The 16641-nt window shown below is 37.0% G+C and overlaps 4 protein-coding genes across 5 annotated transcripts in view; all 4 read right to left on the reverse strand.

Annotated features, from left to right (window-relative positions):
• Window positions 1–607: 607 nt before the first annotated feature.
• Window positions 608–3624, reverse strand: LOC111452807 (peter Pan-like protein). Its single transcript, XM_023093706.1, has 7 exons — window positions 3263–3624; window positions 2960–3142; window positions 2608–2838; window positions 2184–2276; window positions 1911–2098; window positions 1323–1516; window positions 608–1189 (listed from the first exon to the last, which is right to left on the reverse strand). The coding sequence occupies exons 1-7, from the start codon at window positions 3278–3280 to the stop codon at window positions 1059–1061; spliced, it is 1038 nt and encodes a 345-aa protein (XP_022949474.1). The 5' UTR covers window positions 3281–3624; the 3' UTR covers window positions 608–1058.
• A 317-nt stretch (window positions 3625–3941) lies between these two features.
• LOC111452487 (mitochondrial zinc maintenance protein 1, mitochondrial) lies at window positions 3942–5801 on the reverse strand. Its single transcript, XM_023093253.1, has 2 exons — window positions 5492–5801; window positions 3942–4419 (listed from the first exon to the last, which is right to left on the reverse strand). Exons 1-2 carry the CDS (start codon window positions 5730–5732, stop codon window positions 4343–4345), a joined length of 318 nt encoding a protein of 105 aa, XP_022949021.1. The 5' UTR covers window positions 5733–5801; the 3' UTR covers window positions 3942–4342.
• Window positions 5802–6307: 506 nt separating this feature from the next.
• LOC111452804 lies at window positions 6308–8688 on the reverse strand. 2 transcript variants are annotated; one of them, XM_023093700.1, is made up of 3 exons: window positions 7801–8688; window positions 6744–6815; window positions 6308–6654 (listed from the first exon to the last, which is right to left on the reverse strand). In XM_023093700.1, exons 1-3 carry the CDS (start codon window positions 8513–8515, stop codon window positions 6548–6550), a joined length of 894 nt encoding a protein of 297 aa, XP_022949468.1. In that variant the 5' UTR covers window positions 8516–8688; the 3' UTR covers window positions 6308–6547. The 2 variants fall into 2 exon arrangements, with proteins under 2 accessions (XP_022949468.1, XP_022949469.1); XM_023093701.1 differs by lacking the exon at window positions 6744–6815 and having other exon boundaries at window positions 7801–8686.
• Window positions 8689–9495: 807 nt separating this feature from the next.
• LOC111452575 (DExH-box ATP-dependent RNA helicase DExH8) overlaps window positions 9496–16641 on the reverse strand; it is an 8101-nt gene continuing 955 nt past the window's right edge. The window contains 14 exon segments of the mRNA XM_023093361.1: window positions 9496–9840; window positions 9842–10024; window positions 10689–11213; window positions 11514–11705; window positions 11771–12003; window positions 12131–12275; window positions 12353–12475; window positions 12559–12836; window positions 13635–13815; window positions 14597–14743; window positions 15034–15336; window positions 15656–15803; window positions 15911–16084; window positions 16213–16390. Coding sequence (XP_022949129.1) covers window positions 9775–9840; window positions 9842–10024; window positions 10689–11213; window positions 11514–11705; window positions 11771–12003; window positions 12131–12275; window positions 12353–12475; window positions 12559–12836; window positions 13635–13815; window positions 14597–14743; window positions 15034–15336; window positions 15656–15803; window positions 15911–16084; window positions 16213–16390 — 2876 coding nt within the window. The 3' untranslated portion in view covers window positions 9496–9774.

Here is a 16641-nt window from a genome sequence, read left to right on the forward strand (position 1 = left end):
TTTTTATGTAATAAAAAATATATTTATTTTTAAATATGATTTATTTTTTAAAATACAAACTTGCCCATATTTAATTCAACCAAACAATAGAGAACAAGATTGAAACGGTAAATAAATTAATAATTAAATCCAATTTTGACTTCCGAAAGAAGATGAGATCAATAAGAGATATGATGGTCGGAAAAATGCTATTTTGAAGACACTCGAAAACAGACTAGCCCACAATGCTTTCATTTTATTTAATACGTTGGTTGGACTGGGGTCGCCAATATGGAAGGATACAGCAGAAAAGAATGCATTGTCGAACTTTTCTCGAGATTTTTCGTCTGAGAAAATGGTCGATCCCTTCAAGTCGGATCAAATTTTCGTTTCTACGAGAAATTTAGGTCAATCGATACCCTATACCGATAGTACCTATTGATTAAAGAGCAAAAGTTTCTCAAACACACCTTAGGTGAACCTACCAACAAGCTTACATGATCGAATTGACTTAAACATAATCAAACTAATAGAGATTCGTTAGATTTTCGGGACCCAATCAAAATCACCTTACTGCAACATCTAATATGGTTAACAGGAATAAAATGATACTAAACACACCATGAAAAGATGGGCAAATGGTGATACAAATTCTGCTATCATCACCAGAATATGATACTAATTTTCAGTTGGATTCCAAATACAAAAGTGTTCTTAGATAATGTAATCAAAAGAACATTACTGATAGAATCCATTTATACAAACAGTAGATGGATGAAATCTAGCATCTGGCTAAGTACACAACCCATATCATATAGCCATTTTCTTCCCAAATAATGACAACCTAAGCGTTTTCTGTGACAACCTAAGCGTTTTCGTAAAAGGAAATGCAAAATTTGATTTTATGAACATCTCTTAAACTGAAACAGATAACGCAGTAGTAGTTAAGGAAGCTTACTCAGTCCCACGTAATTTGATTCAAGAGTGTTGCTATCCCCCCTTGGTTGAATTCGGCTATCGGTTCCCGCTTCGTCAAGCAAATGGATTACCACGAATTCTTATCCGAACAAATGCGTAAGTTAGTCTTTTTCATCAACTTCCAGGCCTTCGCTATCATCTTCACCCATATCCTCATCTTCATCATGATCACTGTCAGTGTCTTCCTGCTTTTTCTTTTGAGCACTCTTGTAATCCTGCTTTTTCTCACCACCTACATTTCCAGAATAAAAACAGGTTAATTTGAAAATACACTTTCTTCACGGAGGCTTTATAGGAGCAAGTCCTTGAATTGTAACAGAGCGAGGAACAAAAACAGAGAAAATGCCATATTCAAGAACACATACCATATTCACTGAAGATGACCCCACCAGAACACAACCCCTCCTCAACTTTAATGAGCTGAAGAGTCAGCCTAGGTCCAATCTCTTGAAGCTTGACAGCACTCTTCGTAGAAGCTTGGTTGACTCTACCTAGATCACTGGCCAACATGACTGTTGCTGCTTCATCGTCAGCCTCGCTTTCTGACCCATAACCAGCCCTTTCAAACAACGGACGAGAAAACTTGTAAGAAACAATTAGAGGCTAATGTAAGAACATGAGATAGAAATAGAATTTATAATGATGGATCCCTTTTCTTTTCTTTCCATAGTTGGATATCAAATAAGGTACATGGCAGAGATTCACTTAAGCTCCTTATCAAACGAACCATATGAAAACCACTAAACATTTTCCCTATATCTTTGTATTGAGAAAACAAATTCTCAATGAAAGGTTGCTTTTCATTGAGAAAGAAAGAAAAGAAAAAGATTAAAATGGATTGACATAACTCCATAACTTCAAGAAACATGGGAAATTAAATTGTGAACACTGCAACGTACAGACAACGAAATGGACTTGATTAAAACAATGAAACAACCAACCACGTAGCTTACTTTGTGACAAAGTCGCTCACATCTTGAAGACTCCTAAGATCAGGAACTTGATGATTCTGAACAAACTTTCTAAGCCTACGGGTAACACCAACAGGCTGTAATCTGATTGAATAATGTCGGAAATCAATGAGCTTTGTGTCTTTGTTATAATTAAGCAATACAATTCTCTGGCACGATGAAAGTTTAACCTGATACATGGAAATTAAATTGTTGTTGAGAGTGAAGGAAATCTGGTCAGTCTGAACTTTCAGTTGAATTAATAAGAAAACCTACTGTATTTATATCAATAGCTGGGAAGATGTTCTGGAACATTATAGTAGTGAGCTTCAGATGCTGATCTCCAGTCCCAAAACCAGAAAGCACAATCTGCCAACAAAAATGTTAGATGAATGATTCACCGAGTTAATTACATGAGCGCAATGAATCAATATGCCATCATGTTTTCTTCAAAAATGCTCTTTTAGCTTGTGTACTTCGAAAAACATTGCATATTGAGCTTGCTTATGAAACAAAACCAAGGGTGACATGAGAGATAGAAGCGAATCGTAATTGTCAAAACTTTTCGCTTGGAAATAGCTCATCAATCAGCACACAGTAAGATCTAAAACCTCAAACAGAGAACTCTAGTTTACCCAAACCTCAAACAAGACAAATACCAAAAGGAACACGTTTATACAAGGGAAATTGAGACTGTTACCAAAGGGGGATTCTTGAAAAGGTCTTTTGGACATCTTGGGCGCAATTGCGATTGAGCAACGTCTACTGCAAGCGAATACTCCTGTATTTTGAAGTTAAGTGTTGGCCCCTGAGGGGTCCTAGCAACGCGCAAATATGGTGCACTTTCAGTTTTGGAGAGTATAAGAAAATGAGTAACTCCCATGGGCCCAGCAACATTCAAATAATCTTTAAGATTATTCCGTCTCTTCTCCTGCAAAATCAATACGCACAAATAAGAAGAATATTTCCAGATATAACATTAACTTGTTTAAGCAATCAGCACACAGGAAAGTTCCAGTGACTACAAAGAAGAAAAAACAATAAGAGTATACCTTAAGATTGAGAGCAGTGTAAGGAAGCATCAATTTTCTCAAATCCATTTGCAGTTGCCTGAGTGGACCAGGTAACTTCCCTCTAGAAAAAACAAAACTCTTCGGGATTTTCTCCCCAGTAACATGATCCACATTAGACTGTTTCTTCGCTGTAATCGGCTTCACAAACCCCTTCTTCTTCTTCTGTTTCAATCAATTAACAACAAGAAAACTTAAATCTTATATAAAACAAGACAAAACCCATAGACAATAAACAGGTTACAAACGAACAGAACTAGCAAAAGAAAGTGAAGATGTTCTTACGTTTCCAATACGAGCCATTGCTTGCTAGAAGAATAGTGAAAGGGAAGTTTCAGAAGCTTGCTGGCGAAGAACTCCAGCACCCTCCAAAATCAAATACACATACGCAATGGCAACCCTAAGGACAAAAATCCGGAGCGGAAATCGGTTCGATCACAGAACCGAATGGTGGAGAAGAACCAAACCGATTTGGATTCAAATCGGTCCAGCAACGGATTACAAGAGAGAAAGCGAGAGATGAACACAGCGCAGAGATGGCAATTCAAGAGCGGCGGTGACGACGGCGGCGAGGAGAAGAGAGGACGATACGGTACCGTAAAAGTCTAGGGCGCGCGAAGTGGGGTGAGGGGTTTAGGGTTTTGTGGAGATTAATTACATACATAATTAAATTAGGAATAAATAGCTTTATTTATACCAAATACATAATTAAATTTCAATTATGTTCCCAAAAATTCTATTTTTATTTACTCTTTCCCTTTAAAAATTTGGCCTAAATTGTTCCCACAATTATCTTTTATATTAAAAATAAAATATGAAAATAGATCTTTAATATTTAAAAAATAAAAAATAAATATAAATACAAATATTTATTATTACTCCCCAGTAAATTGTTCTTGATAAAATTCATCCTGCAAAATTGAATTCCCTAAAAAAAAAAAAAAGAAGAAGAAGATTGTTATAAGCCAAAATTTGGCACTTGAGTCCAACTTCCTCCAATCATCAATTGGCTAAAAAGGGTAAAAAAATAGGGACTTCCAATGGCCACAACACAAAAGAACTATAGTGTCACAATCGCATTCGACACAAAAGATCTATAGTGTCACAATCGCATTCGACACAAAAGATCCATAGTATCACAATCGCACTTTTCTTGGCAGTGAATAGGCCATGGACAAACATGACTGTGACACGTTGTTTATTTGACCAAACACAAATAAATTTAGACTCCAGCGAGTAAACAAAAAGAAAGAGAAAAGGGTTCCAAATTCTTCAAAGTATCAAAAAAAAATCCTGATTAGTGAAGCATAAGCTGAAATTTAAGCAACTATTGCAGAGAAATTCAGCATCCATCGACTCATCTCCTCATTTAGATCTGCGTAGAAGCTCCTCAGAAGGAACTTCTAGTGTAGCACCAGCATGTTCTTTACTCGGCTTCATTTCTGCAGCAATACCCATTAATCAAATTCGGTTCTACTCAGACATTGTTTACAAGCAAATCCGAGTACATTTTAAGGAAGTTTGATATGTTAGTTAGAAGCTTGAAAAGGATTTCGATTGCGTAATTCGAGGTTTAGAAATTAATCCTAGCTTGATATGAATTTGTTGATAACATGCTATCCATATAAACACAAAATTTAAGTTTCTATATCTATTCATTCATTTCATACAAACACAAAATTACACAATCTCAATTTCCAACGCAAGGCTTCATAAATACTGCTTACTTATTTGTTTGATCAGTTGTTGGTTTCAAATTCACAGACTTTGTTCATAAGGACAATGCACTTTTAGGAAGTTTGACATCTTAGTTAGCATCTTATAATGTATTTGATTAATGGGTTAGAACTCTATAATTTAACCTGTGACATACAAGTTTGTTATCCCAATCTATGAGGCTAGGGTTCGAAAATCAAATTTATAAACACTACTACCACCTATGCGGTTATTTGTTTTGTTTCTCTACCTTTTAACAATTCGAAAAAATGTAGTTTTTAAAAAACTTATTTTGGTTTATGATGAAAATGGAGTCCGGGTTTGTTAACAACAAGCCATCTAAGTTGTTAACTCGAGTATCCCCCCCGGGCTAAGGCATTGATAACCTCCTTTAAAGATCTGAAGTTTAAATTTTCCACTCCTTGAGGAAGACTATCCATGTTATGTTAACCAACATCAAGATTACACAAACTTATGTTTCTATAAACAATTCATTCTTATGATGCAAACACAGGTTACACATGTTTAATCCCCAAACCAATGTTTCATAAAGCCCGGCCTGTTAAAATTATGAACTGAACATCCCCAGAAGAGGCTACAGTAGTTTCTAGTGTTCCACTAAATAAAACGCGGAAGAATTTGGGTGAGGCATTTTATCAAACATGTTGGCTGCAATACATTCATTTCAAACTCACTAGTCCTTAGCCAAGTAATTGATTAGTTGTTGGTTTTGTTTGTTCAATTTATCAAAGAGTACCGTAAATGAAGCCAAAATTGAAAAAGAAAGCGGTAGAATACCATAGCCGCCGCGAGAAGTGAGCTTGGCCTGAACGATCATATTGGAGATGAAGTGGGAGGCCTCCCGAGCTTCTTCGAGCAATTTACGAATCTCGGGATCTGAAGTCACATGGCGGCTCTCTTCGAACTTCCGACGAACCTCGGCAGCGGATTCCTTCAGCATCAAGGTATCGCCGGCGAAAGACTTCTTGGTTGCCCTGAGCAACGCTCTGTAGGCGCTTAGAACTTCCCCTTTCACCATCCCTCTTGAAATGAGCTTCTCCGCTTCCTCACTAACAAAGACGCCCAAAAAGGCGACGACGTCGTTTCATTCAAATGCCCTATTTTCATGTCCAATAAAGTAGTCAATGTTTTTTTGCAATATTTTTGTTAAAATTAGTGCATAAATTAATAAAAATTGCAATAATTATCTAAAATTAAAAATTTTATGGTGAAAAATTAATACAATTATAAAATGTGATGTTTTTCCTAAAATAAATTTCATTTTTATCTCAAATTTTATTTAAATTTTAATCTAATTTGGTAGTTTAAAATATTTATTCCATAGAAATGCACTTTTTAAAAAATTAATAAAAATTTATTTATTAATTACTCCATCAATATTTATATTATTTATTGCCATATGAATAGATAATAATTTGAACTTTACTCCTTTATTTCAATTTTACAGCTAAAATTATTGATCCATTAATGATAGACATAGTAAAATATTTTTATAAAAAATAACAAAATTATACCTTTTTCATAGCTCTGTTAAAACAGATACAAAAGAGTTCAGTTGAAAGTGAAACAAGATAACTTGACAGTGGGACTATGTTTTCTTCCCTGTCGATGTACCTGTGAGCGAGCGTCGGGAAGTCGGTGTTCTACAGTTCATACCAGCAGTCGTCGGGAAGTCAGTGTTCTACAGTTCATACCAGGAATCTAGATACTGTAAGCTGCACTTTAAGGACAATCTCGAAACTGGGGATCCTTAGCAGTTGAAGATTCCAGGTCTCAGAGCATCAGGAGCTTCAAAGTGTTTGTCGCCTCGTTTCGAGCTCGATGTTAGCTTCATCACCTCAGGGTGTCGACCATTCTACATTCGTGCTTCTTACGGCGACATCTATGGTGTGATTTCTGATCTGAAAACGTGTTCTCTCCTACAATTTCCATTCTAGAATCTGCATAGGATGCGATGCATGTGCATCTCAGAAATTCAGAATCAAAATCAAAAGAAGCCACAGCCAAATGAACTTGTGTAAGTTCTTACAGATTAAGTAGAGATAGTTAAATGAACTTGTAAGTTCTAACAACAGCCCAGAGGAATTTCTTGAGCGGATAGCTGCATTTGACATGATAGATTTAAGATAGGTCCGAAATAGACATTATAGATCACGAATCAAGAACGTAACGAAAATACAATGTTCATAAATGATCTTGAACACCTTAATTTTACCGTGGATTGTTAGGAACCACGACCCTCAACAATGGTATGATATTCCCCGAAAGACCTCATACCAATGGAGATGTATTCCTTACTTATAAACGCATGATCATCCACTTAATTAGCCAACGTGAACTCCCTTCCAATAATTCTCAGAAATCCTCCCGTCGAACAAAGTACACAATAAAGCCTCTCCTGAGGCTTATAGAACCCTCAAACAACCTCCCCTTAGTCAAGGCTCAACTCCTTCTCTAGAGCCCTCGAACAAATTACATCATTTATTCGACACGTGAGTCACTTTTGACCACACTTTCGAGACTCACAACTTTGTTCGACATCTATTGACATGACTAAGTTAAGAGCATGACTTTGACACCATGTTAGGAACCACGACTCTTCACAATGGTATGATATTGTCCAATTTGAGCGTAAGCTCTCATGGCTTTGCTTTTGGTTTTCTCGAAACGCCTCATAAATGCATGATCATCCACTTGATTACCCAACGTGGGACTCCCTCCTAACAATCCTAACTTGGATCCGATCCCAATATAGTCAGTTTTTGATGATCTTCGATTCTAAGTATAAAGGATACAGCACGAGTCACACATTGCTATCATTTTTCCTAACGAAACTAGGATAAGAACACATTTGATATCATCAGAAATGAAGCATACGTTCACTTGAATATAGTTTACAGTCCATAGAATGCTAAATGTATAATCAGAATTCATTCATAGAGCTACTGAATTCGACGTCGATTGTTTTACCCAAACTACCAGTGGTTCTAAGCTCCAGATCAACATTTAAAGGTCAGAGACTCAATTAATTATTAACATTTATGAACTCTTAGGATGAAAGGAAGAAGAAGAAGAAGAACACGAACCTCCGAGTCGTTCACCCCACAACAGCAATCTGGCATCTTCATCTTCCTCATCGATCTCATCACCATACCCAAATTCACCATCTCCACGATAACCAGGTTCACTACCATACCCAGATTCATTTCCCTGAGCATCAAGACCTCCATTAGAACCAAACCCACCTCCCAAATGATGATCCTTCTCATCTCTCTCCCTCCTCGAATTCTTGGCTTCACTCACATCAGAAGACCAATTCGCATCCCCATTCACAAACAACTCCCCACTCGAATCAGTCCCAACCGCCAGAGGGAAATCGGAGCAAGTCCCATGGGCAGCCGAAGCTCCAACAGAGCAGCACCGCCTCGTCCCACTCCGATCGCTACTCCGCCCGGAAACCGACCTCGATCCACGCCGGCGGCGCTTCCTAGCGATCAATCCAAAGCTACGTCGAGTGTAACGCCCTGCAGCAATAGAAGGCTTGTCGTCGTCAATCAAACTCAACCTGGACATGTCGATGGCGTCGACATTGAAAGAGGTAGTTCGATCGGAGAGACAAGGGCGCTTGGTGTGAAGGGCGGTGGATGAGTAGTAGGGTTTAGAAGTTGTGGGAGGTGAGATATGGGTATCGGAATCTAGGGTTTTGGGAGCAGAGTGGAGATGGTGGAAGGGTCTCCAGGTATGGAGCTTGAGAGTACAGGAGTCAATGGATTGGCGGGAATCTAGGGGTCTGCGAGACATGGGGAAGTGGGTTGGTCAAGAGGGTATTTGAAATGGGGAAGAATTGAAAGATGAAAACATGGGTTCAAAGGAAAGGGGGCTTGAGGAGGAGAATTGTTCAGAATTTCTTGGAGAACCAGAGGGAGATGGAGATGCCACTATGAGACCGATTCCCTCCAATCTCGAGGATCCATGGGAGTAGTTGTATTTATACTTCAGTTTTTCATCATATTTCTTGTCATAAAATATGTTTGTAATTTGCATATGCTTCATTTTTAAATGTCCTATAGTTATGCCCCTGACAGAGTTAAGTTATGTCCAATCGTTTAAAACGGGTACATTATGTTTCTATTATCTCAAAAGTTTTATTTCTAAGTTTTATTTCTAATAATAAATTGTAAAGTGGATATAAAGCCTTCGAGTAAGTTTCAATTATGCTAAAAGGATCTATTTTATCCCTTAACCCTCTAAACAAGAACTTTATGGGAGAATTAGGCATTTTTTTTGATAGGGGATCAGGGTGGTTTTCCTTAGAGATGGAAAATTCGCCCGCTCGATTTTATCAATTTGCAAATTCTACCTCAGTTAGTTAAAAGAATGAAATTGGCTGATATTATGAAAATACTAGGTAGCATAGATATCATTATGGGAGAAGTTGATCGTTAAAATGATAATTGATACATCACAAGTCCAAGATATCAATTCTTTTTCGAGATTGGAATTCTTAAAAGAATTCTAAGGTGCTTGTCCCTATTTTGACTACTGTATTGGGAATCACAATCGGCATACTAGTAATTGTATGATTAGAAAGAGAAATATCCGACAGAATGCAACAACGTATTGGACCTGAATATGCTAGTCCTTTGGGAGTTCTTCAAACTTTATCAGAAGGTACAAGGGGAAGTCATGTACTTAGAAACGTCACAACATGGTTTAAAAAAAAACGTTGGCTAATTAGGACAACATAAATAAATGACACTGATAAAGACAATTGAACAAAGTAAGAGTTGGGGGCATATTTCCATACCTCAAAGCCACGAATGAGTTAACTCACTTTACCAATATATACAACTTTTATGTCATTGTCAATATATAACACAACATAATAATACTTTCCTTTCTCCAATCCCAATTACTAAAACTAAACTATTCACACTACCATACGGATCATAAGCGTCCTAAGTCCTTGCTTCACCTAAGTTAGGAGGCTTCTTTACGTACGTAGAATGAATGCACACATGATATAAACAAAATATATATTTCCTTACTCAACAATGAGACTAAGGACGAACCAGTGAGATCTCTTTGTTACATCTCTCGATGTCCTGTAGGCATCGATGGAGTGTCCATACGGTAATTACCAAACTGGACGGCACTAGGTGGTTGCAAGACGAAAACATAGGAGATAGGCCGAGACATCAACATCGCCTTTTTAGTTGTTACTTTGTCTGGCAACTCACCGAAGCTTTTTTCGTCGTATGGAAATGACTCTGTTAGAGTGAAAAAGCTATCTCTCCCCAACTTCTCAACCTACAAAAAAAGCAATGCCAACAAAAGTACTTCCAGAGTCCACAAAATGTATGGCAATTGGTAACTCACTGGATAGAACATCATTAAGATGTTTCTATCCTGTAGTTGTTGAGGATCGTTGGGATTGGAATCCCACGTCGGCTAATTGAGGCCTTTTGGAATCCATTGATATGAGGTCTTTTGGGAAAACCAAAAGCAAAGTCACGAGAGCTTATGCTCAAAATGGACAATATCATACCATTATGAAGATTCGTGATTTCTAACATGGTATCGGAATCATGCCTTTAACTTAATCATGTCAATAAAATCCTCAAATATCGAACAAAAAAGTTGTGAGCCTCGAAGATGTAGTCAAAAAGTGACTCGCGTTGTTCGAGGGCTCCATGAGCCTCAAGGGAGGTTCTGAGGTGTAATTTGTTCAAGGGGAGGATTGTTGAGAATTGTTGGGAGATAAGACACACATAGGCTAATTAAGGGGTTGATCATGGGTTTACTTATAAGTAAGAAATATATCTCCATTACCAGGTTTTCTGGGAAAACTAAAAGCAAAGTCATGAGAGTTTATTCTCAAAGTGGACAATATCATACGGTGGAGATTCGTGATTCTTAACACTAGTTTTAATCATGAACAAAATTTTCATATTCAGATGGAAGGAACAATTACCTGAAGTTGTGAAAATCTGATATTATTCATGGTGAGAATGACTCGAACCCCGTGAAGTGCAGTGGCCAACATCCGGACAGCCAGAAGATCAAAGAAATTCTGTAGCAGAAGCTTCTCTATGACCAGATTTTCCTTAGAACTCGCAAAACGCGGAAACCACAATATACATTTAACATCAAACCAGGGAATTTGATTTTTCCCACTGGAAATGATGGTTTCATCGGGGTGGGAAAGTTCCCAAAATTTTCTTGCGTCCTTTAGTGCTGCATCGTAGACGTCTGAACGTGAAAGGTTAGTTGTACAAATTATTTTGGATGGATCGCAGTGACGAGCCAAGTTTGATGAGAAATGAAACCCGGCATCATCCATGACAAGAATGCTGCCACCTGATTTAGGAAAATATTTTTCAAGCGTCAAAGCATGAGCCTTTTCGTCTTCTGGCAGGCATAGAGTTGATTTAAATGAAGGAGAATTTGATGGACTCTGATCGTGAGAAAAGAAACAAGAATCTCCATTTCGGCAACCCTGCCATAGAAAAGGTCATACTATTAGTTTTTTATGGGATTAGGGAGAACCCCCCAACAAATCTTCGTGAAGCATATACTGAGAAGCAGCATCGTTATATTCTCCCAATTTCTTTTTATTTCTCATTTTTATTGACCCGTACAAGCAAAGCCTTAAATTTTATTTGATTGGATTTCCAAAAGCTAACAATTACTTTAGTCTTCAGTAAATGTAATCATCGTTCAAGCATTTCATTGGTCAGAAAAAAGATGGGTATAATTGGCTCAATTTTCAAGCATCACCAGATAGATAGATAGATACCTGGAGAGAGAAGAAAAATTTGCAAGTGGCTCTCCTTGATTGCAGTGAATGTGAAAACAAGCACTGATCGCCTCGATTGCAGGATCCATTGACGAAGTAAACACAAAGAGCGGTCCCATCATGGACATCAAAACCGTTGTCCAAAGAACTTAAGGACTGATTGTTTGGTTCTTTTCCATAAATAACTTTCATCTGTTCAAAAAAAAAAAAAGTTAGTGAACAAACAACTTTCATAGGAAAGACAAAAACATGAGTACCTGTTTGATAACATCTGCCAACTTCCCAGCTACATGATTAGTTCGGGGATAGCTGGAAGCAACATATGGTAGAGATGCACAGGTTCTTGATTCACTTGATTGGTCAACTCCATTTTCGTGACATTTGAGAATGCATGAATGTTGAAACTGAGGAGTGTTGGATGATCTTAGAATGTCGCACATACCCAAAAATCTGGGTCGAAACTGGTGCAATGTATGTATGATATCTTCATCTGGAGTGGCAGACAAAGAAAAGTCTAGGATAAACTCTAAAGGAATACAAAGATGCAAAAGGAAGCAAGATCTGCTAAAATGAAATAAAGAACAATTGAAGCACGGTGATTATGATAAAGTCCATACACATTTCAGAGACGTGATTTAGAGATGAATGCACAAGACTGTGAAAAGAACACCATTCTTCTTCATCCTTGGAAGGTGTTGATGTCGTAGCTTGTATTTCATCAGACTTCACGAGTTTGTTCAAATATTCAACACGAATTTTATCCTATTAAGGAAAAGAGGACTAAATTTTACGCCCATCATTGGAAACAAAGTAATAACTATTCAAACCAAGAACTATACCTTATAAACTCTTTCCCAGAACTGGAACGCATGCAAGTTTCCTATCAATGCCATTTCTTTAAATCCAAGTGGAATTGTATCAATGCTCTCTCCATCGAAGTAGCTTTTTATGTACTCTGCATACTGTATCAGATAGCGTTCAAAGTTGATTAAAATGCAGGCAAGTGTTAAATAGGGGAATCCAAGTAACAACAATCAAGAAATACCAAATTATTCTCTCCAAACGGACGAAGTACTGGTAAAGGCTGTGTATCCATTAATATGCCTAGCAAAATTCCTTCATGGAGCATTCCAATGTCTCCAAACTTTAGTATCAGCACAGAAGAATCAAAAGACAGTGAGAAACTGGCTAGTAGACTTCCATAATATGTAGGTTCATATCGGCCTCTTGGAGTTCTTTTAAGTGCTTTCATGCGAACAAGAAGATTCAGTGCATCTTCAACAACATTGCCATCAGGTGGATCGAGAGCTTTCTGCAGCAAAACTACAATCGGTGTTCCATAAATCAATGTGCATCCAGTTTAGATAATAGTAACACCATATACAACCCATTATATACACGTACAAAATGTTAAAAAAGAACAACACCAGAGGATCAATAGCAATCATACTAATTGCCACAACCTAGTTAATAAGTGTACACCTACACTTTCAACAGACATACGTTGACTATTATTATTATTTTTAATTAATTCCAGATCGGTTTATCAAAAACTATAACTAAATGAAATTAAACAAGTGTATTAATCAATTAGACTGCTGAATTTGCGTTTGATGATTACTGTAAAAAGAAAAATAGCAATGGATTTCATCCATGGATATGACAGCATCCTATGTACAATAAAGCTAATTTAATAAAGATCATATACCAAAGCTCATTCATATGAGAAGGAAAGTATTTGAGGAAGGGAGAGGGGACTTTCTTTTTTCTTTGTCTAAAGTTCTAATTCCATCAAATTGAAATTTGAACTTAATGTTGTAAAGTAATGCTCTCCATTAGTTGAGTTTCCTTTTTACTTACGTCTATGCAGGCTACTTTGTAGCTGCCAGTTATTGGGGGCAATATTGGCCTTTTTGGGGGTGTGTTTGAATGTTTTGGTCGATCATATCCTCCTTAAACTAGACAATGAAAATTATGAACGCCCCTCAATATGTTTTTGTGATTAAAAATAAATCATTCATAAAAAAGGGAGAAGTATATCCTCCTTAAACTAGATAATGAAAATTATGAACGCTCCTCAATTTAACAAAAAAAGCTTTCACCAAGAGAAAACTATCATACCAGTTGGATCGTTAATTGCTTTGGATTCTGTTGAGCAAATTAGAAGCACTTGCTGCCTCAATGATAATCTCAGTATAGCTGGTCGTTCAAAATCTTCAAATTTGTGGTAAAATGATCTTGGTACCAATCGATAAACTTGGCCATCACAAGTTCGACCAGTCCTTCCTCTACGCTGCTCAGCCTGAGGCATATTGCAGTATAAAGAGATGAAATTAGTCAAATTACCAAACTCCTACTTTTTTTGGAAATTCTGCAGTTACATGGAAGTCCTCAATCTGACTTCTCATTCACATTTGTAACATTACAAATTGTTAAGTTAATCTATTGAAATGGGTGGGTGGGGGGCTATCAAAGGTGATAATTACAAAAAGGAAGTCAAAGTAATGGATAGAAAGATATGTATTTGATAGTGAGAGGGTTGTGAGTGGAGAAAGAATCTAAAAATGAATACATAGAAAAGGGGAGAGTATAATTCTTTAAAGGTCCATTTTAATACAAAGTAATAAGAATGGAAAGCTGGAAGTACGGAGGTTGGAAATTGGAGAGTTAAGAATAGGTTGCTTGGGTTTTATTTGTATGATGAGGAATGAGAATTGCAGAAATGTAATATAGATTCATATTTATATATTATCTAAAATCCAACTATATTGCTGCCAAAGCCCAATAGTGGATATGTACTATGCCGAATGTAGGAAGGCGTTCTGAAGCCTGTCTCTCCTTTCATTACCATTTACCACAAACCAAACACACTCTATGAGACAAAAGGGGTATAGCACTAAAAGTTAGGTCCTTCAGTGTTTCTGCAGGTGCAATCGTATGTTTTATCTTCTGAATTATATAGATGTACAATAATGAATAGAGAATCTCATTAAAAAATTATTGTTCAAAAAAAAAAAAAAGCCAAGATGTTAAGAGTAGAACTTAGGTGAACAAGATTTGACACAGTATACCGGATCATTTACCTGAGATTTAGAAATCCAGACAACCTGTGCGGAGTCCTTTTTCTGATTATTATCCCAAAACACTTGTAAAGACCTGCATGAATCGATTACATATGCTACTTTTGGTATTGTGACAGATGACTCAGCAATATTTGTTGCTAATATCACCTGCAGGAAAAATTTTAAATGCAAGATGTTTGAATAACAGTGTAAAAAAAATTGAGACGGCTGCCCGAGCTTATCAAGAACCATGGGGACATCAAATTCCAAACCAAGTGTGGAAGTCTCGAATGATCAAATATAGAGAATAAAACAGCAATCAACTTACAAGCATTGTCAGAAACACATTCAAATTAGTTGTCATATCACTTGCTTTACATCTAAATTAAAAACTAAAGATTTTATATCACCTTTATTTCAGGATTAGTCATTATATTGTTTAAAAAGGGTGGATGTACCTTACGATGTGATTTCCAAATCCTCATTGCTGTCAAGGCTTGCTCAATGTCAATACTGCTATGTAAAATATAAACCTTAAAAGAATTAAGTGACTTCAGAAGATGCCACTGTTGCTCCAGTGAATAATACGTGGGAAGAAAAATCAAGATACTCTTTTCAATGTCAGACTCATTCTTATGAATATGCAACAACAGATTGTGAATCAGTTTGTGCACTTCAGGCTTAATTTCCACAGAAGATGTGGAAGGGCTGAAACCATTAGAAGATTGTAAATCTGACTCAATCCCAAGTAATTCATTTACCTGTCAATGGAGAAATAAATCATAATTAAAACAAAATAACTCAGAGACTATCACTTATGTTCTATCAGCACAATTTCGTTCTAAGATCACTGCTTGTCCTATACAAACATTTTTCCATATATTCTTAAGTTGCAGACATAGTTCTAAACTCCTTTCTGAACATGGTTATAACACTATCAAAACAATCAGCACCAAAGTAATTCGAAAATTGCTAGCACATTGAACCAACTACCAAACACGGAGCAGACATACACAATGATGTGGTTTACAGAACCAGTAAAGTATACAACATCAATCACAAATAATAACAAGGGCTCACCTCTTCAAGATATGAAACCTTACGTTCAAAGAACGTTTTCTGGCTTGAGCTAGGGATTGCAAGCACTTCAACACGTTCACCTCTACCAAGTTCCTTGAAATAATCTCTATACCTTCCAATATCAGCGGTTGCTGACATCAATACCACCCTACAAAAATTAAAAATATTAGCTCCCGAGTGTTATTTGTGGCCAAATCAAGAAAAAAAAAAATTTAGTTAAATTTCTAACAAGGACTGGTAATGGAAAGAACTAACCTGAGATCATGGTTCTTCAACAGAAACTGCTTCACGCACACAAGAACAAGATCAGACTCCGCAGATCTTTCGTGCACTTCATCAAGTACAATCACCTTGTAATCGAGTGCCTTTAACCCCCTGTCTCGCATTTCTTCCAACAAAACCCCAGCCGTTTTGAAAATAATCTTCGATCTGGATGCGTGAAGCGTGAAGCGTTGGTAAAATTTTACAAGAATACAATTTAAAATACAGTAAGCAAAAACGACTTACAAATATAATGTGAAATTGAAGATTCAATTATCAACAGTCATATTATGTACCTTTCCGATGAGTGCTTCGAGTGACCTATATGATATCCAACCTCTTCTCCCACGTTACAGTTACGAGCTCTAGCAACCATATTCGCAATGGCAACTACAGCAAAACGCCTAGGCTGCGTACAAAGAATGGGCCCCATGTCTTCGTCCAGAAGAAACTGAGGAATTTGAGAGCTCTTACCTGTAAACGCAAGGCAATAGAACCTAATAAATAGAGATAGACCATAACTACTACCATCGAGCAAAAAAACTAGTAACAATACAGCTTAAACCGATAGACAAGCAAATAGCAAGCGTTGCCTTCCCGTAAACCAACCGTCATCCATCCTCTATTTTCCATCTCTTCCCCATTCTCTTAAAAAATTCAAGTCATCGAGCACAATATGGCTAAGTTGCAGTACACACAAATGAAAAAAAAAAAAAAAAAAGGGG

This window comes from Cucurbita moschata, unplaced genomic scaffold (genome assembly GCF_002738365.1).
Source record: "Cucurbita moschata cultivar Rifu unplaced genomic scaffold, Cmos_1.0 Cmo_Scf00014, whole genome shotgun sequence".
NCBI lineage: Eukaryota > Viridiplantae > Streptophyta > Magnoliopsida > Cucurbitales > Cucurbitaceae > Cucurbita > Cucurbita moschata.